The sequence below is a fragment of the Dreissena polymorpha genome, chromosome 1, assembly GCF_020536995.1.
Source record: "Dreissena polymorpha isolate Duluth1 chromosome 1, UMN_Dpol_1.0, whole genome shotgun sequence".
Taxonomy (NCBI): Eukaryota; Metazoa; Mollusca; class Bivalvia; order Myida; family Dreissenidae; genus Dreissena; species Dreissena polymorpha.
In genome coordinates this window covers 200,121,559-200,149,527 of record NC_068355.1, presented here as the reverse complement: position 1 = coordinate 200,149,527, position 27,969 = coordinate 200,121,559, and the positions used below count along the sequence as shown (strand labels likewise).

The 27,969-nt window shown below is 38.2% G+C and overlaps 1 protein-coding gene across 1 annotated transcript; it reads right to left on the bottom strand.

Annotated features, from left to right (window-relative positions):
- Positions 1-457: 457 nt before the first annotated feature.
- Positions 458-27,706, bottom strand: LOC127864594 (succinate dehydrogenase [ubiquinone] flavoprotein subunit, mitochondrial-like). The gene is made up of 15 exons (XM_052404346.1): positions 27,554-27,706; positions 26,816-26,908; positions 25,472-25,633; positions 24,674-24,817; positions 20,054-20,218; positions 19,589-19,737; positions 17,632-17,756; positions 16,663-16,831; positions 16,154-16,349; positions 10,831-11,034; positions 9,107-9,298; positions 7,752-7,895; positions 6,290-6,400; positions 4,980-5,084; positions 458-1,356 (listed from the first exon to the last, which is right to left on the bottom strand). Exons 1-14 carry the CDS (start codon positions 27,611-27,613, stop codon positions 4,998-5,000), a joined length of 2,001 nt encoding a protein of 666 aa, XP_052260306.1. The 5' UTR covers positions 27,614-27,706; the 3' UTR covers positions 458-1,356; positions 4,980-4,997.
- Between the last annotated feature and the right edge of the window lie 263 nt (positions 27,707-27,969).

Below are 27,969 nucleotides of genomic sequence, written 5' to 3'. Positions count from 1 at the left end.
GAATAGTCTGTGCTGTCCGCATATCAATCATGGACGACACTTTCCGCCTGAACTGGATTGTTGCTGAGAAGATACTTCCTTCAAACAAAAAGTACAATGAAAACCGGAAATGTTCGTCCCTGATAAGCGTGTGCTAATTGCAATCTTTATGTGTACACCAATTATTAAGACTGTGTTTATGCTGCGACTTAATCATATAAAATATTATTTTACTGATAGTATTAAAACGTACTTAACATATAAAGCATTTTATGTCCCTGTCTATTTAAGCGGTATTTCATATGTCAGCATATGGTAACCATTTTGAGAGGTAAATGGGGTTGACCAATGGTACGCCTGTACATTTTATTGATACATAATATTAATAAAGAGTTCTTCACTTAACCTACAGTAAACTGCACACTATACAATGGGTTGTAAAAAATTCAAAACATAACATGTTGACAAACATGTGGCATTAATATCAAACATTTAATCAACATTACAAATAAAAATTAAATAAACAGTTACATTGTTACATATGAATTCTTTGATAAACCTTTATAATTTAACAGTGAAATCAGCATTCGGTACCCCTCGCAGATTATCATAATCGGACTCGGGAGAAATACGGGTTGAAAGTAGTCCGCCCACGTGATACCATTCTAAGAATGTTACAACAACAAAAACAATAACAACGACGGCGTCCATAATTCCTGTAGAGTTTGTACTTGCTCTGGCTTCAGAGCATAGAAAATCCCCATTTTCATCTTTGCAAAATGTAAACAACTCGAAAAACCGGCCATGTTTGTTTTAACTATGTAATTTTGATTCGCGTAGGCCCGCGTAGGTAGACCGCAATACCGCTTCCGAAATGTGTATTCATACTATCTCCTTCGAGGTACTTATCCGATGTTTGACGGAAAGGGCCGATAATGTGCGATTGTGAAATCAGATTAAACGTGTAGTCATATTTCACCACAATATCATTTATAACAGAGAGGCATCTTTCAAACAAAAATCAGAAATATTTACCATCACGATCAGTTTTCAATCAAATAAATAATTGATACTCAGAAACAATTATGAATTGCTTCATAAGATATTCATTTAATTCAACTGTTTGAATAAAGTTATTTACTCACATAACACGAACTAACAGTCCTAACAAAGCGAAACTAATTATTTACTATTAATGCCAACTTTTGTGATAGCTAGCTATGATTCTTTATAATGAATATTTCGAAACAACACTGTCAGTTCAGTGACATTAACAGGTTATTGTTCATCACACTCGTTAACATAATTCCATCTTAGCACAAACAAGTAAACTTGTATCTTCCAAAAGCTGTGTCCACAGCTGAACAGGGATCTTTCCTGCAAACAGACACAATAAAACAAATGAGCTTCATGTAAGGAAAATTGGACTTCATGAATGTAGGTATAGTGTCATCCAAAATTGGACTTCATGAATGTGGGTATAGTGTCATGTGGGTAAAGTGTCATGCAAAATTGTAGTCTGCACAGGCTAATCAGTGACCACACTTTCCGACTTAATGCAATTTTTCCTTTAAAGAAGAGACTTCCTTTGCATTAAAAATTCCATAAAAGTAGAAAGCGTTGTCTCTGATTAGCTTGTACAGACTGCACTGGTTATTCTTGGATGACACTTGACACAAATGCATTAAGCCCAGTTTTTCCAGACAGAAGCTCAAAAAGTGTACAATTCAGCTAACAAGAGCTGTCTCAGAACAGTACATTTCCCTACTGATACTCTATGTCTCAGAACAGTACATTTCCCTATTGATACTCTATGTCTCAGAACAGTACATTTCCCTACTGATACTCTATGTCTCAGAACAGTACATTTCCCTACTGATACTCTATGTCAGATAAACAAGAGCTGTCTCAGAACAGTACATTTCCCTACTGATACTCTATGTCAGATAAACAAGAGCTGTCTCAGAACAGTACATTTCCTTACTGATACTCTATGTCAGATAACAAGAGCTGTCTCAGAACAGTACATTTCCCTACTGATACTCTATGTCAGATAACAAGAGCTGTCTCAGAACAGTACATTTCCTTACTGATACTCTATGTCAGATAACAAGAGCTGTCTCAGAACAGTACATTTCCCTACTGATACTCTATGTCAGATAACAAGAGCTGTCTCAGAACAGTACATTTCCCTAATGATACTCTATGTCAGATTAACAACTGCTGTCTCAGAACAGTACATTTCCCTACTGATACTCTATGTCAGATAACAAGAGCTGTCTCAGAACAGTACATTTCCCTACTGATACTCTATGTCAGATAAACAAGAGCTGTCTCAGAACAGTACATTTCCCTACTGATACTCTATGTCAGATAACAAGAGCTGTCTCAGAACAGTACATTTTCCTACTGATACGCTATGTCAGATAACAAGAGCTGTCTCAGAACAGTACATTTCTCTACTGATACTCTATGTCAGATAAACAAGAGCTGTCTCAGAACAGTACATTTCCCTACTGATACTCTATGTCAGATTACAAGAGCTGTCTCAGAACAGTACATTTCCCTACTGATACGCTATGTCAGACAAACAAGAGCTGTCTCAGAACAGTACATTTCCCTACTGATACTCTATGTCAGATAACAAGAGATGTCTCAGAACAGTACATTTCCTTACTGATACTCTGTCAGATAACAAGAGCTGTCTCAGAACAGTACATTTCCCTACTGATACTCTATGTCAGATAACAAGAGCTGTCTCAGAACAGTACATTTCCCTACTGATACTCTATGTCAGATAACAAGAGCTGTCTCAGAACAGTACATTTCCCTACTGATACTCTATGTCAGATAAACAAGAGCTGTCTCAGAACAGTACATTTTCCTACTGATACTCTATGTCTCAGAACAGTACATTGTCCTACTGATACTCAATGTCTCAGAACAGTACATTTCCCTATTGATACGCTATGTCAGATAACAAGAGCTGTCTCAGAACAGTACATTTCCCTACTGATACTCTATGCCTCAGAACAGTACATTTCCCTACTGACACGCGATGTCTCTGAACAGTACATTTCCCTACTGATACTCTATGTCTCAGAACAGTACATTTCCCTACTGATACTCTATGTCTCAGAGCAGTACATTTCCCTACTGATACTCTTTGTCTCAGAACAGTACATTTCCCTACTGATACTCTATGTCTCAGAACAGTACATTTCCCTACTGATACTCTATGTCTCAGAACAGTACATTTCCCTACTGATACTCTATGTCTCAGAACAGTACATTTCCCTACTGATACTCTATGTCTCAGAACAGTACATTTCCCTACTGATACTCTATGTCTCAGAACAGTACATTTCCCTACTGATACTCTATGTCTCAGAACAGTACATTTCCCTACTGATACTCTATGTCTCAGAACAGTACATTTCCCTACTGATACTCAATGTCTCAGAACAGTACATTTCCCTACTGATACTCCATGTCTCAGAACAGTACATTTCCCTACTGATACTCAATGTCTCAGAACAGTACATTTCCCTACTGATACTCAATGTCTCAGAACAGTACCAGTACATTTCCCTACTGATACTCTATGTCTAAGAACAGTACATTTCCCTACTGATACTCAATGTTTCAGAACAGTACATTTCCCTACTGATACTCCATGTCTCAGAACAGAACATTTTCCTACTGATACTCTATGTCTCAGAACAGTACATTTCCCTACTGATACTCAATGTCTCAGAACAGTACATTTCCCTACTGATTCTCTATGTCTCAGAACAGTACATTTCCCTACTGATACTCCATGTCTCAGAACAGTACATTTCCCTACTGATACTCAATGTTTCAGAACAGTACATTTCCCTACTGATACTCCATGTCTCAGAACAGTACATTTTCCTACTGATACTCAATGTCTCAGAACAGTACATTTCCCTACTGATACTCAATGTCTCAGAACAGTACATTTCCCTACTGATTCTCTATGTCTCAGAACAGTACATTTCCCTACTGATACTCCATGTCTCAGAACAGTACATTTCCCTACTGATACTCAATGTCTCAGAACAGTACATTTCCCTACTGATACTCAATGTCTCAGAACAGTACATTTTCCTACTGATACTCACTCAATGTCTCAGAACAGTACATTTCCCTACTGATACTCAATGTCTCAGAACAGTACATTTCCCTACTGATACTCAATGTCTCAGAACAGTACATTTCCCTACTGATACTCAATGTCTCAGAACAGTACATTTCCCTACTGATACTCAATGTCGCAGAACAGTACATTTCCCTACTGATACTCAATGTCTCAGAACAGTTCATTTCCCTACTGATACTCAATGTCTCAGAACAGTACATTTCCCTACTGATACTCTATGTCAGAACTATAATCTTTAGAAGAAACTTGAAATAAAGACCCCCAGTAACATTTCAACTGATTATAAGAAGTAGTTACAAACCCCTTAACCTTAAATATTCCCAGGTTTACCAAGCGGGTTTAACTAATTAGCTAAAATACAGGTCAAAATCATCTGCCTTGGCTAATATGCTAAACACGTGCCTGAATGAATATCCATAATAGTTGAACAGATATGAACCAGACCTTGCAAAGTGATTTTGATAAAATGTGTGAAGTTTAACGACACAAATATGAACTTGTTGCAATCAAACAGGGGAAAAGTGTACCAAATAATGATAATAGTTAAGCTAAAATCTTTTAAGCCTCGTTCTAGAAAAACACGATTTAATGCATGTGTTTTAAGTGTAATCACAAATAAGCCTGTGCAGTTGGCACAGGCTTATCATGGATGACGCTTTTTACCCCAAGACTTGATTTACCTTTAGAAGAAAACTTCCTTTTTATTAAATTTTATTAAACCAGAAAATGTCCCAGTTTAGCCTGTGCTGACTGCACAGGCTAATGGGGGACAACACTTAATGCACATGCAATAAGCCTGGATTACCCGATTGTATACCTGTTTACATGAGAGGGTCTAGTAAGACCTGACAGCAGGCACCACACTGGGGCAATCCTTCTCATCCAGGGTGTGGTCTATCACAGGCCGGTACTCAAGGGTCGTCTGAAACAGAACAGTAGCTAGAGGGTCGTTACAATTAACTCTTTGCATGCTGGGAAATTTGTCGTCGGCAAAAATGTAGTCTGCTGAATTTCTAAAATTAGCATTTTGTTATATTTTTTTCAAAAAAAACTATCAGAAAGCGAACAGTTTGGATCCTGATGAGACGCCACATTCTGTGGCGTCTCATCTGGATCCAAACTGTTTGCAAAGGCCTTCAAAATTCAGTTCCAGCACTGGAAGAGTTAAGACAATTTCAACAACAATTTTAAAAGATTTTTTTAAGGACAAATAACTTCAGAGCGTGTGGACCACTGGGGATGAAAGAATTGTTTCGGCATCTTCATTTAAGATTGACAAATTTAAAGTTTCCATAAATGGCTTGAGAAATGTGGAAGTAGTTTGCTCCACAAAATTTTAACAATTTTTGTAGACAACTCAACAGACCAACAAAAAAATGAACAATAAAAATAAACGCCAATATATTTTTCCCCTGAGCCCGAGGATAAAGAGGTTTAGGTTAAAAACAATCATTATCTTATACAAGAGATGTGTTCGTCAGAAATACAATGCCCCCTACTGCGCCGCTTTGAATTTTTAAAATTTTTTTTTTACCTTTGACCTTGAAGGATGATGACCTTGACCTTGAACTTCCACCACTCAAAATGTGCAGCTTCAGGAGATACAAATGCATGCCAAATATCAAGTTGCTTCAATATTGCAAAAGTTATGGCCAACGTTAAAGGACAGACTGACATACTGACTGACGGACAGTTCAACTGCTATATGCCACCCAACCGGGGGCATAAAAAGCTAAGATGGTTAAGATATTGCTTCTTTTATCAAGAGCACAGCATAACAGGTGCCAACGCTCGGCTGCGAAAGCTTGTCAGAAATTTTTTTTTAATTATTTTATTAGAGGACACAGTGACCTTGACCTTTGACCTAGTGACCCAAAATTGGGTGTGGCGTTTAGAACTCATCAAGGTGCATCTACATATAAAGTTTCAAAGTTGTAGGTGGAAGCACTTTGATTTTAAAGCCAATGTTAAAGTTTTAGCACGACGCCTACAGCGGACGGCGAGCTGGCTATGATAATACCTTGGGTTTTTACCGAAAACAGCCGAGCTAAAAATAAAGAATTGCAAATGAACTACTGCTTTTAGCTCAGTTTCCCCAGTACCAGACTCATGACTAGAGCCACTTACCTTGTTGTTTGCATCAGAGTATGACAGGGTGTGTTTACGCCAGTGTTTCTCCATTGGTAGAGGTGTCTGACCTGCTGCAGGCTTACTGTAGTCAATCTCGTCTAAACGTTTCTGCAAGACATATACAGCAAAAATAGTAAAACAAGAGGGCCTGAAAGGCCCAAAGTCGCTCACCTGAGAGGAATGGAACTGACCTGTTCTGTGCAGCACAAGATGTCATTAGAACAAAATGTTCTTACCAACTTTCATGACTAGTGAACATCCTGGCAGCCACGTTTTTCAACAGACCACAACCATTTTCATACACATCCAAGATATCATTTAAACAAATATTCTGACAAAGTTTCATGAAGATTCATATAAGGAAAAATGCCCCCCCCCCCTGGTGGCCATGTTTTTCAAGCAACTGGAACCATTTTCGAACTTGTCCAAGATATCATTGGGACAAATTTTCTGACAAAGTTTCATGATGATCGGACAATAAATATGGGTTCTAGAGTGATGACAAGGTTTTACTATAGCTATATAAGGAAAAATGCCACGCCCCTTGGTGGCCATGTTTTTCCACCAACCAGAACCATTTTCAAACTCATCCAAGATTTAATTGGTACAAATCTTGTGACCAAGTTTCATGATGATCGGACAATAAATGTGGTCTCTAGAGTGTTAATAAGGTTTTACTAAAGCAATATATAGCCATATTAGGAAAATGCCCGGCCCCCTGGTGGCCATGTTTTTAAAGCAACCGAAACCATTTTCAAACTCATCCAAGATATCATTGGGACAAATCTTCTGACCAAGTTTCATGAAGATCGGAAAATTATGGCCTCTAAAGTGTAAACAAGGTTTTACTATAGCCATATAGGGAAAAATGCCCCGCCCCCTGGCAACCAACCTGCATCATTTTTGAACTCGTCTAAGATATTATTGGGATGAATCTTCTGACCAATTTTCATGAAGATGGGACAATATATGTGGACTCTAGAGTGTTAACAAAAAGTTACTTGTCATTATAATATCATTTAAAGTAATATAGAAAGTAAGTTTTCAGTAACTTTTACAACATATTTATAGTAGCAAAGCATGATCAGTAGAGTTCCTGCTTATGTTCTCCTTTAATCTCTCAGTAAAATTAACACAAAACAATGATGCGAAATGACTGACATTCTAAACTATCAATTAACTCCATAATAGATCACAATAATGCTGCAATTTCTATAAAGGGTCATTAATAGATTAACAGCCAATTTTTGTGTATCAAAACATTCATACAAATGATATAGCCCAAAACTAACTGTAACAGTGTTGTGAAATGAACTTGCCATTTATCGCCTGTGTATAAGAATACAGTTAAGTGTGTAAGTAACGCAATATTTTGCGCTTGACCATTCCAATCTGGGACGACACTTAACTCACACGTTGTATTCCCAGTTTTCACAAAGCAAGGCCCAACTAATGCTACCTTGAAGTCCTCCCTGGAGTGTGCACCTCGACTCTCTGTCCTGGCCTCGGCAGACACGATGGTCTGCAGTGCGTTCACCATGAGGTTCTGCAGCTCCATGGCCTCTATCAGGTCAGAGTTCCAGATCATGCCTCGGTCTGACAGCTATAAACAAGGGAGAAAACCATCAGATCAGAGTTCCAGATCAAGCCTCGGTCTGACAGCTGCAAACAAGGGAGACAACTATCAGATCAGTGTTCCAGATCATGCCTCGGTCTGACAGCTGCAAACAAGGGAGACAACTATCAGATCAGAGTTCCAGATCATGCCTCGGTCTGACAGCTGCAAACAAGGGAGACAACTATCAAATCAGAGCTTAAGATCATGCCTCGGTCTGATAACTGCGAACAAGGGAGACAACTATCAGGTCAGAGTTCCAGATCATGCCTCCGTCTGACAACTGAAAACAAAGGAGACAACTATCAGAGTTCCAGATCATGCCTCAGTCTGACAATTTAAAACAAGGGAGACAACTATCAGATCAGAGTTCCAGATCATGTCCCAGTCTCACAACTGCAAACAAAATATTTTTTAGTCATTATTTCTGAAGTAAACCTAAAAAGAAAATGACTGTAAAACAACAAGAAAATCATAAAAGACCTGTGTTTTTGAAACGAAATGCCCCTACTGTGCTTTGAAGCTGCACAGCAGCTATTTTAGATAAAATTGTTAAGTCCAAAGCCCATAACTTCACCAAAAATCAATGGACTGGAACGGAACTCACACATCATCTGTAATTCATGTAGTTAGACTCACATACCAAAAACCAGCTTTATATCTAAAAGTGTTTTGTAAAAAATCCTCGCCAAAGATCAATGGACTGGAACAAAACTCACACTTCATCTGTAAGTCAGATAGATTGACTCAAAATACCAAGAAATCAGCTCAATATCTGAAAGTGTTGCAAAAAAAAAAACTCCCGAAAACTAAATGACAGACGGACAGACAATCTGACTGCTATATGCCACCCTACTGGGAGCATAAAAAACACCGGCATTAATGAAAACAAACAAAATAATGTTACTACACGCCACGAGTCAGCTGTTTTCACAAAGCTGAGCCACATTTATATGATGAGATGTTATTTTGTTGCCGGACAGAAATGCTACCTTGAGGTCATTAAGGTGGCTGTGGCGTAGTGGATATGGTGTCCCCCAAAGATACCAAGTACTGGTTCTACCTAGCAAACAGACTCAAGAGCGTTTCAATAAGCTTTTGACGTTTTATGCAAAAAAGCTTAAATATATAGGTTTAAAAAAAACTCAGCTACATCTAACTTAATCTGATGAGGCATTACAGTGAAACAGCAATGCTACCTTGATGTCCTTCATTTCATCGTTGAGTTCATACATCTTCTTGACTCCGGCCGTCAGCGTGGGTCCGTCCCTGAACACGGCTGCATGGTTCTGCATGACCTTCTGGAGACGCAAGCGCAGGTCAGAGGTCGGCACGGCCCCGTTGGAGAACCGTAGCTTGTCCAGGTTGGCTACTGACTCCTCGCCTGCGTTCTGATACAGGCAACACAATGTAGGGACTCATTGGAGATGAGGTGTTCTGATACAGGCAACACAATGTAGGGACTCATTGGAGATGAGGTGTTCTGATACAGGCAACACAATGTAGGGACTCATTGGAGATGAGGTGTTCTGATACAGGCAACACAATGTAGGCACTCATTGGAGATGAGGTGTTCTGATACAGGCAACACAATGTAGGGACTCATTGGAGATGAGGTGTTCTGATACAGGCAACACAATGTAGGGACTCATTGGAGATGAGGTGTTCTGATACAGGCAACACAATGTAGGGACTCATTGGAGATGAGGTGTTCTGAAACAGGCAACACAATGTAGGCACTCATTGGAGATGAGGTGTTCTGATACAGGCAACACAATGTAGGGACTCATTGGAGATGAGGTGTTCTGATACAGGCAACACAATGTAGGCACTCATTGGAGATGAGGTGTTCTGATACAGGCAACACAATGTAGGGACTCATTGGAGATGAGGTGTTCTGATACAGGCAACACAATGTAGGGACTCATTGGAGATGAGGTGTTCTGATACAGGCAACACAATGTAGGGACTCATTGGAGATGAGGCTAACACTTGATATCAACTTGAGGGTTGAAACTTAAATAAACTTATCATTGAGACTTGAAATAAACTTACTGCTGAGACTTGAAATAAACTAATTGCTGAGACTTGAAATAAACTTACTGCCAAGACTTGAAATAAAGCTTAGTGTTGAGACTTGAAATAAACTAAATTTAGAAACTTGAAATAATCTTAGGGTAGAGACTGGAAAAACTAATATAATAGACTTGAAATAAACTTGGAGCACATATTGGAAATTAACTAATTTGTAAAAAACAGAAAATCTTAGTGCAGAAGCTTGTAAAGACTTTTTGAAGAGATTTGAAATAAAGTTCGTGCGAAAACTGGAATTTAAATTAGTGCAGACAAAAGTAATATTTTTGAGACTTGAAAAACGTCGGGAAAAGACGTGAAATAAAGTTAGTATAGAAACTTCAAATAAGTTTATTATTGGGAATTTAAATGAAAGTTCGTAAAACTTTGAAAAAATGATGGTATTTATATTTGTATAGACTTGAAATAGACCTGGTGTAAAACAAACTAGGAAAAGAGATATGTGTGCAGACACTAGACACTAATCTAATTATAGAGATTTCAAATAAACTTTGTGTTGGAAATTTAATTAAACTTACAGGGGAAAATTGAATAAACTTAAAGCATAGAGTAGAAATGAACTTAGTAAAGATTAATTTTAGCAAACAGACTTGAAATAAACTTAACGGAAGGACTTCATATACAAAATTGTAGTGCATATTTATAAAGTAAACTAAATGCACTGTTATGAAATAAACAAAATGTACATTCTTAAATAAACTCAGTGCACAGTCCTGTAAACAAAATAGTGCTCAGTCATGAAATAACCACACCATAGAAACCACTTCAAGCCAATAAGTCTTGTAAATCCTTTTAAATAAGGGCAGTAGAACAATCATTTAGATCGTACCTCCTTCACTTTGCCGATCGCCTCCCCAGGCTTGTTTTCCGCAATGATTGTGTTTGCGCAGCCTCGGCCAAACACTACCAGGTCCAGCAGGGAGTTAGCGCCCAGCCTGTTGGCTCCATGGACACTCGCACATGCCACCTCCCCTGCAGCGTACAGGCCCCCTATTACTGTGTCCTTCTTAGACTTGGGGTCGTAGGTGATGGCCTAAATTAAGAGGCAACTTTGTAAATGGATGCTTTACAGGCAGATTATCAATAAACTTCCTGTTAAATAGGTTGAAGCGAATTATCTAGTTGTGATTTCAAGTGAATTTTTTGGTCTTTATAGTGGACCTAAAGAAATGCATGTAAAGGTCCAAACAAAGACTCATCTGCCCTTTGAAGTTTGGACAGAGTTCCCATGTAATAGTGGACCATGGGTAACACATATACAAGCCCGAAAACAGACTCACCTGTTCGTTGATGTTTATTTGAACAATCCCAAATTTTGCCGTGGACCTTGGGTAACACAGGTAGAGGGTCAATCAAAGACTAAACTTCCTTTGTAATTTATTATGGGCAAACCTGACATGCTTTAGTAAACTGTGTACACAGGTACAGGGTCAAAACAGAAACACTGTCAGTCACCTTGGCTTAGTGGTGTCCGCCTAGCGACCGGGAGGTCACATATTGATTCCCACTTTCGGGGCATTCTTTAGATCTCCACATCAGGTGCTATTCTACCCAGGACATCTACTTGAGAGGGTATTATGAAGCCTTTGAATTTAGATGCCATCAAGCAAAAATATAAATAGATTGAATCTACAAGAGCTGTCAGAGGACAGCCCGCTCGACTTTTCGAGTGCTTGACAGTATAACGTAAGCCACCATGGGGAAATTGTTCACAAAAATTTTTGCTTTGGGGTCGGGGGTGGGGGGCAGGGGGGGGTATAATGTGAGTGTGGTAATTATGTTTAAAAAATAAAAAGTTTACAAAACAAAAAAAAATGGGGGGGGGGGGGGATAGGTTGGGGGGGGGGGGGGGGTGAAGGGATTCTGGTAGGGGCGTGGGGTATTGTTTGGGTAGAATCCATTGTTGTATTCAGGTAAGTGTTGTTTTGTCAAAGTAATAATAAAATGTGATCATAAATAATGAAGTTATGGCAATTTAAGCAAAATGTTCAATAACCTAAGTGTAAAAGGGGCCATAATTATGTAAAAATGCTTGATACAGTGGTATGCTCTTGCTTATAGGTTGGGGTAATGTTGCAAGTATGCAACATATAAAAGCAATATGTCAAAGGATATATGAAATATTTGGGGTAGTACGCAAACTTTAACATAGATTTATCAATAATATGCATATTCTAAGTATAAAAGGGGCAATAATTATGACAAAACGCTTGATAGAGTTGTCTGGTCTTGTTTATAGGTTGAGGTGATGTTGGTAAACAAGTATGCAAAATATTAAAGCAATATGTCAAGGGACAATGAAAATAAATGGCAGGGCTTTCCTTAGAACTCAAATCTCAAGAGTCAATGACTCTTCGGACCATATTTTCAAGAGTCAAAATCAAATTTGTACGAGTCATAATAATAACACAAGAGAGTCAATGATCTTTTGTACTTGAAGCAAATTACTGAGATATAATATATAAAAAGCAACATATTAACAAATATCTTAATATTTATTTCTTATATTCCAGTCAATAAAAGGCACAATGTAAACATACATTGTGAGCATTGTGAAATCAATACGAAAAAAACACACGCACTGGCACTGACATAAAATATATCAGGGGTGTCAATTATCCCAAATTCGAAATCCGGAAAATTAAGCAGAGAGTCTAAGACCGTAAGATAAAGGAAATAGAGGGCACAGCCCCTCGAGCCCTAGCTAGCTTATTGTTATTTGTTATTGTCTTTCTATGTGCAATTTCTTGTAAGTACAATGCAAAATTTTATCAATCAGACCATCCGTAACACCGCATGTGTATTTGTCATTCTTTAAAAATGTTGAAAAGAACGTTGAAAATAAATTAAAATCGACGAATCATACCGTATCCGAAAACGTCTGTCCTAAAACATGTCGAGATTCGTCTTTTGCACATTAAGCAAATACTCAATCAATATATGATTTGGTTGACACATTGTTTTAAAATATGATTTTGCAGTGCTTAACTTTGCTTAAAGATAATTTATAGATGGCGGACATTAGCAACGTTCGTAGAATGCCAATGGTACGGGTTTCGGAAAGTAGCGAATATGTTTGGTCAGTTACTGCTCATGTAACTGCTCAGTGCCAGCCGCTTACCATCAGAAATTAGAAATAAATACCCCTGCCTTTAACTAACTCATCGGATTTACATTCATCTCAAAATCGACCCTGGACGGCTAAAGTCCGGGTTTATTTATTTGTTTATTTTTAGCAACTCTGATGCAAAGCGTGTTATGCGACGATATAGACAGTACATATGCCAGCATAACTTTCGCGCGTATTTAAACGGAGCAAACATGAAGTAAAATAGGGTTGGGTGTATTTAGTTTTAGAAATACATTCTGACATATTGTGGAAGTATTTCTCAAAATATGCTTTACAGTGTATTGTGGATATAGGTGTTATTATTTTATATTGGATATTATTAAAACTGACGCAGGTGAGTCCATTTTGTTTTGGTGGGTTTAATACATGTCTTTTCTGCAAACAGCTGATAACACACGCTAAGATAAATAATGGAACGTTTATCACGCGTCATCGAACGCAGTGTTTTAATTGGTCATTACTAGATTTCTCAATGGGCCAAACTCCGCCTTCTAGGCGGACTTGTGCTTCAATGATTGGAAACGGGCGATAATGGTTAGCATCTACTAAAAGAGATACTCCGCCCCAAGCCAATTATCGCTTAGTCTTAACAACTTTTGATCTCATTGACGCTAGTCGGTATATTACCCCGGGTCAAATGTGACGCATGAAGTAATTTTCTCAAGAGCCAAACAAGGGTCTTCTGTAAAATTCAAGCGTCAAAACCGGGGAGCTAGGGTCAAAGAAAAGCCCTGAATGGGGTAGTACGCAAACTTTAACATTTGCTGCATTTCTAAGTGGAAAAGGGGCCATAATTATGACAAAACGCTTGATAGAGTTGTCTGCTCTTGTTCATAGGTTGGTGTCATGTTGGTAAACAAGTATGCAAAATATGAAAGCAATATGTGAAGGGAGAAAGAAAATATTCGGGGTAGTACGAAAACTTTAACACTTGCACGCAGACGCTAATGCTAACACAGACGCTGACGCCGAGGTGAGTAGGATAGCTCCACTTTATATATTTCATATATAATAGTCGAGCTAAAAATGACACTCTCCTGTCCTTTGTAGTTTGTGGGAACACCTCCCATGTTAAAGTGGACCATGGGTAACAGAGGTATGGGGTCAAAGGAAGACTAACCTGTCCTTTGTAGTTTGTGGGAACACCTCCAATTTTATAGTGGACGGTGGGTAATACAGGTATGGGGTCAAAGGTAGACTCACCTGTCCTTTGTAGTTTGTGGAAACACCTCCCATGTTATAGTGAACCATGGGTAACACAGGTATGGGGTCAAAGGTAGACTAACCTGTCCTTTGTAGTTTGTGGGAACACCTCCCATGTTAAAGTGGACCATGGGTAACACAGGTATGGGGTCAAAGGTAGACTCACCTGTCCTTTGTAGTTTGTGACAACACCTTCCATGTTATAGTGGACCATGGGTAACACAGGTATGGGGTCAAAGGTAGACTCACCTGTCCTTTGTAGTTTGTGGGAACACCTCCCATGTAATAGTGGACCATGGGTAACACAGGTATTGGGTCAAAGGTAGACTAACATGTCCTTTGTAGTCTGTGGGAACACCTCCCATGTTATAGTGGACCATGGGTAACACAGGTATGGGGTCAAACATAGACTCACCTGCCCTGTGTAGTTTGTGAGAACACCTCCCAGGTTATAGTGAACCATGGGTAACACAGGTATGGGGTCAAAGGTAGACTTACCTGTCCTTTGTAGTTTGTGGGAACACCTGCCATGATAAAGTGGACCGTGGGTAACACAGGTATGGGGTCAAACATAGAATCACCTGCCCCTTGTAGTTTGTGGAAACACCTCCCATGTTATAGTGGACCATGGGTAACACAGGTATGGGGTCAAAAGTAGACTCACCTGTCCTTTGTAGTTTGTGGAAACACCTCCCATGTTATAGTGGACGGTGGGTAACACAGGTATGGGGTCAAAGGTACACTCACCTGCCCTGTGTAGTTTGAGAGAACACCTCCCATGTTATAGTGGACTATGGCTAACACAGGTATGGGGTCAAAGGTAGACTGACCTGTCGTTTGTAGTTTGTGGGAACACCTCCCATGTTATAGTGGACCATACAGGTATGGGGTCAAACATAGACTCACCTGCCCTTTGTAGTTTGTGGGAACACCTCCCATGTTATAGTGGACCATGGGTAAGACAGGTATGGGGTCAAAGGTAGACTCACCTGCCCTTTGTAGTTTGTGGGAACACCTCCCATGTTATAGTGGACTGTGGGTAGCACAGGTATGGGGTCAAAGGTAGACTAACATGTCCTTTGTAGTTTGTGAGAACACATCCCGTGTTATAGTGGACCATGGGTAACACAGGTATGGGGTCAAAGGTAGACTCACCTGTCCTTTGTAGTTTGTGGGAACACCTCCCATGTTATAGTGGACCATGGGTAACACAGGTATGGGGTTAAAGGTAGACTAACCTGTCCTTTGTAGTTTGTGGGAACACCTCCCATGTAACAGTGGACCATGGGTAACACAGGTATGGGGTCAAAGGTAGACTAACATGTCCTTTGTAGTTTGTGGGAACACCTCCCATGCTATAGTGGACCATGGGTAACACAGGTATGGGGTCAAAGGTAGACTCACCTGTCCTTTGTAGTTTGTGGGAACACCTCCCATGTTATAGTGGACCATGGGTAACACAGGTATGGGGTCAAAGGTAGACTAACATGTCCTTTGTAGTTTGTGGGTACACCTCCCATGTTATAGTGGACTGTGGGTAACACAGGTATGGGGTCAAAGGTAGACTAACATGTCCTTTGTAGTTTGTGAGAACACCTTCCATGTTATAGTGGACCATGGGTAACACAGGTATGGGGTCAAAGGTAGACTAACATGTCCTTTGTAGTTTGTGAGAACACCTCCCATGTTATAGTGGACTGTGGGTAACACAGGTATGGGGTCAAAGGTAGACTAACATGTCCTTTGTTGTTTGTGAGAACACCTCCCATGTTATAGTGGACCGTGGGTAACACAGGTATGGGGTTAAAGGTAGACTAACCTGTCCTTTGTAGTTTGTGGGAACACCTCCCATGTTATAGTGGACCGTGGGTAACACAGGTATGGGGTCGCGGGTCACATCCACACCAGCGAAGATCATAGCGGTCTCAGAGATTCCAGGGAGGCGAGTCTTGAGAACCTCCGCGGGCAGGTGGGAGAGCTGGAGGTACACGTGGTCCTTCAAGGGGCCAACTCCACTGTGCAAGGGAGAATAAATTGTAAGTTAAGTATGGCTTGAATGGACATGAAGAATGATAGGATTGTTTAGGCCTCTTTTTGTTAATTATTGAGATGGAATAACTGTTCTATTGAATGAATATGAGGGACGACACTTCCTGCCTTAACTGGAATTTCACTGAAATACTTTCTATAAATGAAAAATACCAGAAGAGTGGAGAATGTCATCCCTGATTAGCATGTGCAGATTGCTAAGGCTTATCTGAGACAACACTCAATACACATGCATTAAACTACATTTTCAAGGGAGGCTAAGATATAGGTGTCTCTTACCGTCCCTCCCTGATTTCAATGGTGGATGCCCTGGAGACGACATCTCTGGACGCTAGGTCCTTGGCCGTGGGTGCGTACCTCTCCATGTAGCGCTCTCCCTCTGAGTTCAGCAGGATAGCTCCCTCACCACGGCAACCCTCTGTGATCAAACACCCTGCCCCGTAGATACCTAGGGAACATTTGGTTTTAGTTTTAGCCCATGAATTTAAGCTTGATAGCATCAAATGCCTATTGCCAATAGAAACACTTTTAGGTCCATATCCTGAGTAGAACCACCAGTTTGTTTCCATGGGGGAAGTCTAATGAATGCTTCCACAGTGAACATAGAACCCCTTACCTCGTGGTCAAATGATGGCAGTGGCTTATTGAGACATTCCAGTCCCGATTCCTGAGTGGAACCAGTACGTGTTGTGTGTGGAACCAGTACGTGTTGTGAGTGGAACCAGTACGTGTTGTGAGTGGAACTGGTACGTATTGTCTTTGGGGCATTCTTGCGACAGTCTCAACATGAATTTTGAACCCAAGAACTCCTGATGGCCAAACACCATTTCCAATATGACACAGCCAGTCTACAAAGTTTCCTGCTTTTTAATGCGAGTGGTTTTTTATTGTTTTTGAAACAAAAATAGCAAACTCAGGCTTGCAACATCAACTTTAATCTTCATTTTTGCTACTTCATTAAATAAGGCAGGCTTATGTTTTCAACTTTTTGCATATTTCACCAAAGTCGTTAAAAGAAAAGTAAACAAACACATGCACTGATGTATGCCTGGACTGCTGAGCGATGGACATCGTGGTAAGCTAAAAGCTCCTTATTGGCAATAAGTACTCGGGTGAGCTAAAAACCACTTTTTTTACCAGATGCAACCTAGGGACCCATCTTTGCCAATGGCAACAATATTGCTTACAAGATTATTGTTATTCAGTGAACACTTGATGCAACATGGTTTGAAACAAAGTCATTATTACCTGTTGGATGGAATTGCACGAACTCCATGTCCTCATTGGGCAGCCCTGCCCGGGCGACCATAGCAGTACCGTCCCCAGTGCATGTGTGGGCTGAGGTGCAGGAGAAATAGGTCCGACCATAACCACTGAAAAATTGGACACACACTGCCAGTAAGAAGTGCATTTAAAGGCACCATGTAAATAAAGACTAAAATACTTCAACAATAATTTTTTACATATCACAGAATTGTAGTTATCCAAATTAGCACTTAGGTCAGGCACAGAAACAGAGAAAAAAAATAGGGATGGCATCGAATACAAATGTCGGTATTCGAATGTTCGCAAATTCATTCAATCGAATATTCGAATATTCGCATAAAACGGCTGGATTGATTTTACCTTGTTATGTATTAATTTCCATTGGTTTGTAAGTTATATCCGTTTGCTAAATAAGAGGCTGTTTATTAACGTTGCTATCGAATAATTGTATCGCTGTCGACTAATACTATGACCGATACTGTAATCGGGCACAAATAAAATGAAAAACATCGTGTCATAGAATTTTATTTTTTTAATGATTCCACATATTTGTAGCAGACCGCGCATATGTAAAAATAAGTTTACACACATTACACGTTGCGGTCTTCTTATCCACAGACCATGTAAAGTATTCCATACTGCAGAAGGGGCTGGTGGCATTTTCAGATTTGAATTATGATTCCTTGATGATTGTTTCATTTATATCATCTGTTACTTTTGAGTAATTTACATATTTAAATGTCTGTTCAAACTGTGATCACAAAAACTAAATTATTATTCGCAAGTAAATTGAAGCCCTTAATTGGTACCTTATTGACAAACAACAGTTCGGGCCCTTTCTTATAGTTAGTATATTGCATTGCGCGATTTGAGTAATTCACACATTTTAATGGCTGTACATACTGTGATCACAAAACTTAATTATTATTCGCCAGTCTATTGAAACCGTGAATTGGCACCCCATTGACAAACAACAGTCGGGGCGTTTCTTAGAGCGTGTATATTGCATTGCGCAATCAACACTGATACAGGCCGCGTTATCAGTTTGACACGAAGAACGTCACTTGTTACTCCCAAGTGATTTCGGTTGCTTTTTAGTAAGCGGTTCGCAGTTCATTAAATATTGGTGAAATTACGTTTGGAAAAAAAATGCGAATATGCGAATATCATTTTTATTATTCGAATGCTGACCATTCAATCGAATATTAGATTATTCGAATAATTTTGCCATCCCTAAAAAAAAAGGATGCAGAGCTAACACGGTGGATTTTATTTCTATCACAGCAAATAGATTGACCATGTCCATAACAGAATGTACTACTCATTATTTCACTTAATAAAATAGGAACAGACTAGAGGGAATGAAACTGCAAACGACAGTGCCATCAAACAACTTGTCATTAACTCTTTCCCACTCAGAAGCAAAGTGAAAACCTGTATATGGCACCAGCATAACACCAGAACAGCCTGCAAGTTACAAGCGGTCTGTTTAGGTGTTATGCTGTTAGCTGCTCATCAGTATCATTCTTAGAGTTGGAAATGAAGCCTTTAAAACTTACAATCATTCAGAACAAGAGCTAACGGGTGCCAACCCTCGGCTGCGGTTTCAGTTTTGAATAAATGAGAGCTTGTCAGTATCTTTTTTTTTAGAGGTCAAAGGGACATTGACCTTTGACCTAGTGGCTAGTGACCCAAAAATGGGTGTGGCGTGTAGAACTCATCAAGGTGCATCTACATATGAAGTTTCAAAGTTGTAGGTGGAAGCACTTTGATTTTAGATGTTAAGGTTTTAGCACAGCGGACGGCAAGCTGGCTATGACAATACCTCGGGTTTCTTTGAAAATAGCTGAGCTAAAAATCATTTATTTAATTTTATTTTCTAATGGACTCAAACAAGTTAAATGGTTATCAAGGCATTATATTGTATGAGGGGTCTCACCCAGTGGCCAGGATGGTGTTCTTGGACTTGAAGCGGTGGATGGTGCCGTCCTCCAAGTTAAGGGCAATAACTCCGCGACACTCTCCCTCCTCCATGATCAGATCCAGGGCGAAGTACTCAATGAAGTAGTGGGTGTCGTACTTCAGGGACTGCAAGGGAGTATTTTTTGACTTATTTGATTTGTGTAACATTTGTTATTATTATATCCTCTATAAAGTAGTAGTTGTCATAACCGATTTTGTTGATTTGTGTAACAATTTTAATAATAAAGTAAGGGTTTACAACTTAAAGGACTGCAAATTCATTCAACACACTAATGGTGGCTATCCAGTATTTTTTACACTTTTTTAAGTCTTAGCACCAGACTTACACTTATTACAAAGTAACAAATAATTTTTTACATTGTAATAAGTGTAAGACTGGTGCGAAAATTTTGTAGCATTTACAGAATTGCGCAATAATTACCCGTCCATAGAGCGTGTGCAGCAGGGAGTGGCCAGTCCTATCAGCAACAGCACAGCACCTGTGGGCCTGGCCTCCCTTACCGTACTTAAGACTCTGACCTCCAAACGCGCGCTGGTAGATCTTGCCATTCTCCAGCCGACTGAATGGCATTCCATAGTTCTCCAACTGAAATAGTTGTTAGAGAAACATAAATGCAACAGATACATAAGATTTAACTATAATCAGGGATCATATTTTCCCGCAACATCAATCGGTCCGGATATAAATGGGGAAAAGTATCCGAAAATGTATATCCGAAATCATGACAAATTACGTTAAAATATATACCATTGATTTTGCCATTCATAAAGGTGGTATAATACATGTACAAGTAAAATTCCCTTAGGCATATTTTTTAACGGAACGAGTTTTCTCAACTGGTTTTATCATTTGGTATACCATTGTTGTTTCGTGTGCTGTTTTATCAGACTTTTTTCATCGTTGTCAATATTATTAATCTGTGTAAGTCTATACCGATGTTTTAAATTGTTGTCGACTCGATAATAGCTTACAAACATGCACTGAACCAAACAAATGTCTGTGCGTAGGTTGTCTACTGACAACAACTAACCAAATAATTAAGAAATAATTTGTTGTCAAATAACCCACGGCCGATAGTTTAGATGCGTAGGGATTTAATCACGAGAGCGAAGCATTTGAAACCACGCATCTAATTTTCCGGTCGTGAGTTATTTAACAACAAAGTATAAAGTACACGAATTATTTCGATTCTAACACGGTTTTACATAAGATTTATTCAATGTATATTATTTTTCTTGTGTACTATAGACGAGTTAATTGTTATTGTTTACATTCGGGATTTTCCGCGCATGCGCACTGACTGGTTGGCAAAAACACTGGTTACAGTAACGTAAAACATGTATAAAGGGCTTTTGTTTAGTCAATAAATTGATAATAAATACGAAATAAACATTAAAACTCTTTTAAAAAAAGTGCAAATATAGCATATTTAGTACCAAATAAATGTATATTCACAAATAAAATTTCCTCTTCATAAAAATACGAAGTAGTTATTAGCATAGAGTAAACGTGATCGGAAGACTTAATACTGACAATTCCACAAAACAAAACAATAAATTAGCCGTATTCTTTCTGATAATAAGACTTGAATAAATTATATTTAAACACTAATAAAACATATTTTAATTGTATTATAATTTTAAGTGGTGTGGATAGTGTTTTATTTCATCAGCGATCAATAGAGTCAGAGGTGCATTTAATCAATTATAAAAAAGCCCTAAAAAGCGGAATACAGTACTATTTTTAAATATTGTGGTAATTTTCTTTTACATTGAATGAATTTACGTTTCGTTTACATTGAATGAATATAAATTCAATGTAACTGTCTTTGCATGTATATTGAAATCTCTATTAGTAATAAGGAGTGATAAAAATATAGCATTTTATGATAGATGCATATATTTAATTTATCTAACGGCCCCTTTTGTGACTGCTTATGTTCATGATCGTGTTTCGGACCCTGCAGTAATGTACAATCTTTACACATAATAGCGGAGTTAACTTTTGCCGCTACCCGTTAAATACCTTAATTGCATAGCAGTAAAATTGCACAATATTTAAATGTATAGTTATTAAACAATGTATTATTAAGTTTAACTGGCTAATAAATATATACACTCGTTCCCGTTAATACATTTCCGACAAATGGCTTCATTTTTGTTAAAATATTTCATAAAAAATTAACTTATCAGTATTTTTAGCTTTAAAATGTGGCTTAAATGATTGCTCAATATGCCAAGAGATGACATAGAGGTATCGTGACTTATGTTTACTGACCAGACACTCGCCTGCAACATGTGGTTTATGCAGGGGTCCAAGTGTAGGTCCCTGGGTTTATGACACCATGTTTTCTTTGTAATTGTCTGGACAGTATCCGATCATAACGAGATAATCGGTTTGAGATAACAAAGGTGCAATTATACACCGGGATATAAATGCTGCAACAAAGAGTGCCAAAATTAGTGTGAACAATAAAATAAAACAATTACATTAAATAAAAGAATTTATTGAATGTGTAAGAAGGTAAGTTTTTCCAGACACATAAAGGTTCAAATCAGTTACCCTATGTCGCGTACATACAATTGACCTATTCGTTGTTTGTTTTTATCCTTATTTGTTTTCGTTCATTAAATTTAATTCATTCTAAAAGAATTTTAATTTCTGAGAAGTTTTTAACTAAAAATGGTCGCGATGAAGTGCCAAGTAGAGAGATTTTTGTTTAACCACATACCGAGCTCTAAGATTGTGTTCCACTCCCGAGTTCGTTGTCAGTAAAAACAAATAATAATAAAAACAATAAAATCTTTCCAAAGATGCATTTCCTTGTATGCTAATGTTTTATTCAGACATAATTAGTAAAATTATATTCGATATTGTGCATGATTATCATTAAAAACGAAGATTTCGTCAACCTTCTCTATATGCGCTTATATAAATTGCACCTCTTTTGCCAACCAGTGGGCGGAGTCTAAACTTTGCAGGTGCGTGTGACGTCACGCGTTAACTCGTCTATTTTATGTGAAGTTCCGCCCATAAAAATAACTTTCGGCTGTTCTGTCGATCAGATCCGCGACTTTCATTCATAATTATATTACCGGATTATTACGCTGGTGGAAAATGTATCGGCATGTTTTGTTTAGTTACAGCGCGTGCATTCAGACGCGTCTTTTCGGATGCGTCTTTAATCCGCTGTTCACAAGTTTTTGATTCTTGGTCTGACGTGCAATAAACCGGTCCTGACCGGTTTAGAGACTGCAGCGAATGTTTTATCACACCTTATCGAGATAAGAATGTCATTAGGGTGTGTTAGCATGTACACTGTGTAATCGATTTCATGACATGGGAATTCTAATAGCAAACTGAATCGGACCGACTGTTTGGGATTTTCAATCGGTCTTTCATGACCCCAATCGGTCTAGGACCGACAAAACCGAAAAAATATGATCCCTGACTATAATCATCAGACCAACTATAATCATCAGCCACAGGGGTGTGGTTGCTGTGGTGGCTAAATCACCATATTATATATGAATTTTTTTGTGCCGGGTCCCTATGAAATTACCTTTTGGAAATGGGAAGATGTTCAGAAAGACTTTTCAATTACAGAATTTTAAAATACACCAAGTACAGCCTTTTCGCAGAAACAAACTTTTTTTAATACAAAATTGGCTGTTAGCATTTTGCAACCTTATTAGTTTAAAAAACGCAACAACAATATCTATTACAAGTACAAACTTTAAGTGTCAGAAATATAACACAAGAGGGCCTGAAGGCCCAAAGTCGCTCACCTGAGACAACAAGATATTATTGGGACAAAATCATCTGACCAAGTTTCATGAAGATCAGAAAATAAATGTGGCCTCTAGAGTGTTAACAAGGTTTTACCATAGCCATATAAGGAAAAATGCCCCGCCCCCTGGCAGCCATGTTGTTCAACAAACCGGCATTATTTTGAGCTCGCCCAAGATATTATTGGGATGAATCTTCTGACCGAATTTCATGAAGATCTGACTATAAATGTGGCCTCTAGAGTGTTAACAAGATTTTATTACAGCCATTTAAGGAAAAAATGCCCCGCCCCTTGGCAGCCATGTTTTTCAAGCAAACAGAATCATTTTCGAAATCATCCAAGATATCAATAAGACAAATCTTCTGACCAAATTTCATGAAGATTGGACAATAAATGTGGCCTCATGGTGTTAACAAGGTTTTACAAAAAACATATATAGCCTTATAAGGAAAAATGCCCCGCCTCCTGATGGCCATGCTTTTAAAGAAACCATAACAATTTTCGAAATCATTCAAGATATCATTGGGACAAATCTACTGACCAAGTTCCATGAATATCGGAAAATAAATGTGGCCTCTAGAGTGTTAACAAGATTTTACTATAGCCATATAAGGAAAAATGCCCTGCCCCTTGGCAGCCATGTTTTTCAAGCAAAGTAACTGTTTTTCGAACTCACCCAAGATATCATTGAGACCAATTTTCGGACCAAATTTCATGGAGATTGGACAAAAAAATGTGGCCTCTAGAGAGTTTTCAAGGTAAATGTTGATGCTGCACAACGCACGACTGACAAAAGGCAATCACAAAAGCTCACCATGAGCACATTGTGCTTAGGTGAGCTCAAAACACACAATCACTTTTTTATCAGGGACTCTATTCACCAGCATTTTCCATCTGTTAATGGCATACAAGTGAGGAACATTTGTTGTTATTTATTATTATATTTATTATTATATTTACTAGCAATAACAGTAATTTATGGAGTCCACGTGTATTTTCATTATTCACTCAAAGACTGGGGTGGTCACCAGCACAAAACCAGATAAGCCTGTATGTAACCTACACATTTTACAGGTTTTTTGCTGTTTGGTGCTTATCAGATTTTTAGGGTTCAAACTGAAGCCTTTAAAACTTGAAACTTAAAAAGGTCTTCATTTTAATTTGATTTTCTTAAGGACTACAAAACGATACAAAATGCGTATGTGAGCTGTACAGGGTTAAGTCTGCCAACAGCAAGCCCTTGTTTTCACCTCAATGACTGCCTTGGGTGCCTCCTCACACATGTAGTGTATGGCATCCTGGTCGCCCAACCAGTCTGAGCCCTTCACAGTGTCGTAGAAATGCCACCGCCAGTCATCTTCCTCCATGTGACCCAGCGCAGCATTGATACCACCCTACAGTACCGTAAAACAGGTATAGTGCAGTGAAACCCATTCAGCATCCTACAGTACCAAACAACAAGCTACATTGATACCACCCTATAGTACCATACAACAGGCTTCATTTTTACCACCCTACAGTACCACACAACTGGTTGCATTTATACCACCTTACAGTACCATACACTGATAGCACCCTACAAAACCATACAACAAACATTGAAGCAGTTACCAAGCACTGCATTGATACCGCCCTATGGTTCCATACAATAGGCATTTGTATAGTCACCCAGCGCTTAATTGGTACAACTCTACCGTACCATACAAAACGCTTTGCTGTAGTTCTGGAACTGCAGTTTATTGTGACCAAATGGATACCCTACATATTGACAACAGCTTTACTATCTTGGAACAGCAATTTATTTGAACTACAATAGTCAAATGAAAGAGAAATTGATGAGAAACTAAATTCAAAAGAGTTTTGTTTCTGTAAATAGCATAAACATAAATAATTTATTATAATGCAAATGGTTTTTTGGATAGAAGTTAAGGTTACTGACTTTGATGAACAAATTCACAATGTTATGACTATTTATAAATAAGCACAAATATTTAGTTACAGTATTTCCAAGACAATAGTAAGACTTCATGATTTATAATGACTCCAACCTGTGCTGCCACCGTGTGTGACCGTGTTGGGAAGAGTTTTGTGATGCATGCAGTCTTGAATCCCTCATTGGCCAGGCCGAATGCTGCCCTGAGGCCGGCACCGCCAGCACCAACAACTACAGCATCGTATGTGTGGTCAATGACTGGGTAGTCTCTTGAAATCTGCAACATAATATTAGCTTTGTTCTGAAAAATAAACTGGGCTTAATGCATGTGGTTAAAGTGACGTCTCATTTTCATCTGTGCAGTCTTAGCCTGTGCAGTCCGCACAGACTATTGAGGACAAACTTGTCAGCTTTTTAAGTATTGTTCGTTTAAAGTCTCTTCTGAACAGAATGAAAATGTAGTGTAGGCAGTTAGTGTTGCCCCTGATAAGCCTGTGTGTACTGCACAGGCTAATCTGCGATAATACTTTATGATCATGCATTTATTTACTAACCCGATTGATAATCATTACACTTTTAACAATTTATACAGCAATGAATGCACGATACCAGAAACATTATGTGAGATATTCTTTGGGTTAACATTGGATATATGTCAATACAGTCTAAACAAGAACCAGAGATGTGTTTGTCGAAACACAATGCCCCCTACTGCGGTGCTTTGAATTTCCTGCGTTTATTTTTAAACTGAACTATTTAGAATGCATTACACTAAGTATGTTCTTAGCTGACACTTGACATTCCATTTAAAACGCTAATGCATAAAATGGGACAGCATTGTTTCATCAACAGATTAAGTTTTTCCAAAGTTATGGAGATGTGGATAAAATGCAGTATTAAAGAGAATTTAACCAAGGATGGGAAAAAAGATCAACTTTATATTCTTGACCTGTGCAACAAAGATGCCAATCTCAACATTATTTAGTCAGGACAATCGCATAATAAATCGAATAAAGATGCAAAATAATAGATTGAATTCAGGTTCACAGTATGCAACGTAACAAATTAGACAGAAATTAATAAATTATATGTTTTCTTTGGTCAATTTAGATTATGTCTAATAAATGAAATAACAACACCACCTACTTCTTCGAAGGGGGGCATTATAAAGTTGGACTTTATGGGAAATTATGTCTGGGACATCCAAAATTTTAGAATTGGAAGTCAGGACTTCCAACTTTTAAAAGCTTACGCTAAGCGCTGCCAAACTAGAATAATTTCAAACTCCTCCAAGATATCATTGGGACACATCACCAGTTTCATGAAGATTGGACAATAATTGTGGTCTCTAGTGTTAAAAGTGTTAAATGTTGATGACCCAGGACGTACAGAAAGCCATCACAAAAGCTCAACCAAGCACAGTGTGCTTAGATGAGCTAAAAATGGCTACAATCTTTACCTGTCCACCTGTTTTAGCACCCTTGGCAGCTGTATGATTTTGTCCAAAGACTTTGAATGAAAAGCTCTTGCTCCCAACTGCTGTTGGCTGCACCTTATGATACAGATCACAATATTACAAATAACACAAACATTTTAATGTTATTTTTTCATTAATCAACAACATACAAAGTTTTTTCAGTGTTATAAAAGGACATGCAGAGTCAAGCTTAGTTGTTGTTGTTTTCAGTGACTAAGTAATGTAAGATATTGTCTTTGTATTACACTGATTTGTCATTCTGTAACAGTAAGCTAATTTCAAAATTAAAAAAAAGTTCTTTAGAACCCATCAGTAAAATATACATATAGATAGCTAAAACCTACTTAAAACTCTTCACAATGATATTTATTTTTCTCTCAACATCCTTGACCCTTAAAGCTTCAATATTTGCAACTTTTAATCAAGGACAAATATCAAAAATACTAGTGATCATTTAAACCAAAATCATTTGCAAATACTTAAATTATTAATCACTCAAATAACCTGTCACATAAAATTGCCATCTTTAGTTTCGGTAAATGTCAAATTCAGATGACACTCATTACGAAAGCTGTGACCTTCACCTTGTCAAACAAGACACTGAATCTTTGGAGTTTATCTGATGTAAATACGCACAAAAAGGAAATATAAGAATAAAGAATCACGAATTACTTATAAACAAACGAGTTAATCACAAGAAAATGTTTGATAGTAACTTACAACATTCTGCAGCACCGATTTTTGTACCGCACTCGTCGTCAACTTCAGCAGGCTCGCCATTATGTTTACGGATATTAAATTCGCGCATGCGCGTTGGTTGTATACGGAGACAACCCAATCATACAAATGAATTTGTTGTGCAAAACAGTATAAAAAACACCAATCATATGTAATTCGATCGTATAATAATTACATACGGGAAACACTCAAATGTTGTTTATCGTAAGATGTTCACTTCTTTATTATAGATTCATTTATTCCTGTACATTCGACAAGCTCGCCTGATGGAAATTTGAAAAATGTTTCCGAAAAAACTTTCGTTAATTATATCTACTTGTATTAAGAATAAAAACTACTCTTAATAGAGAAAATGAACTTATTACCTAAAATAAATAAAGCATAAATACTGTTACTTG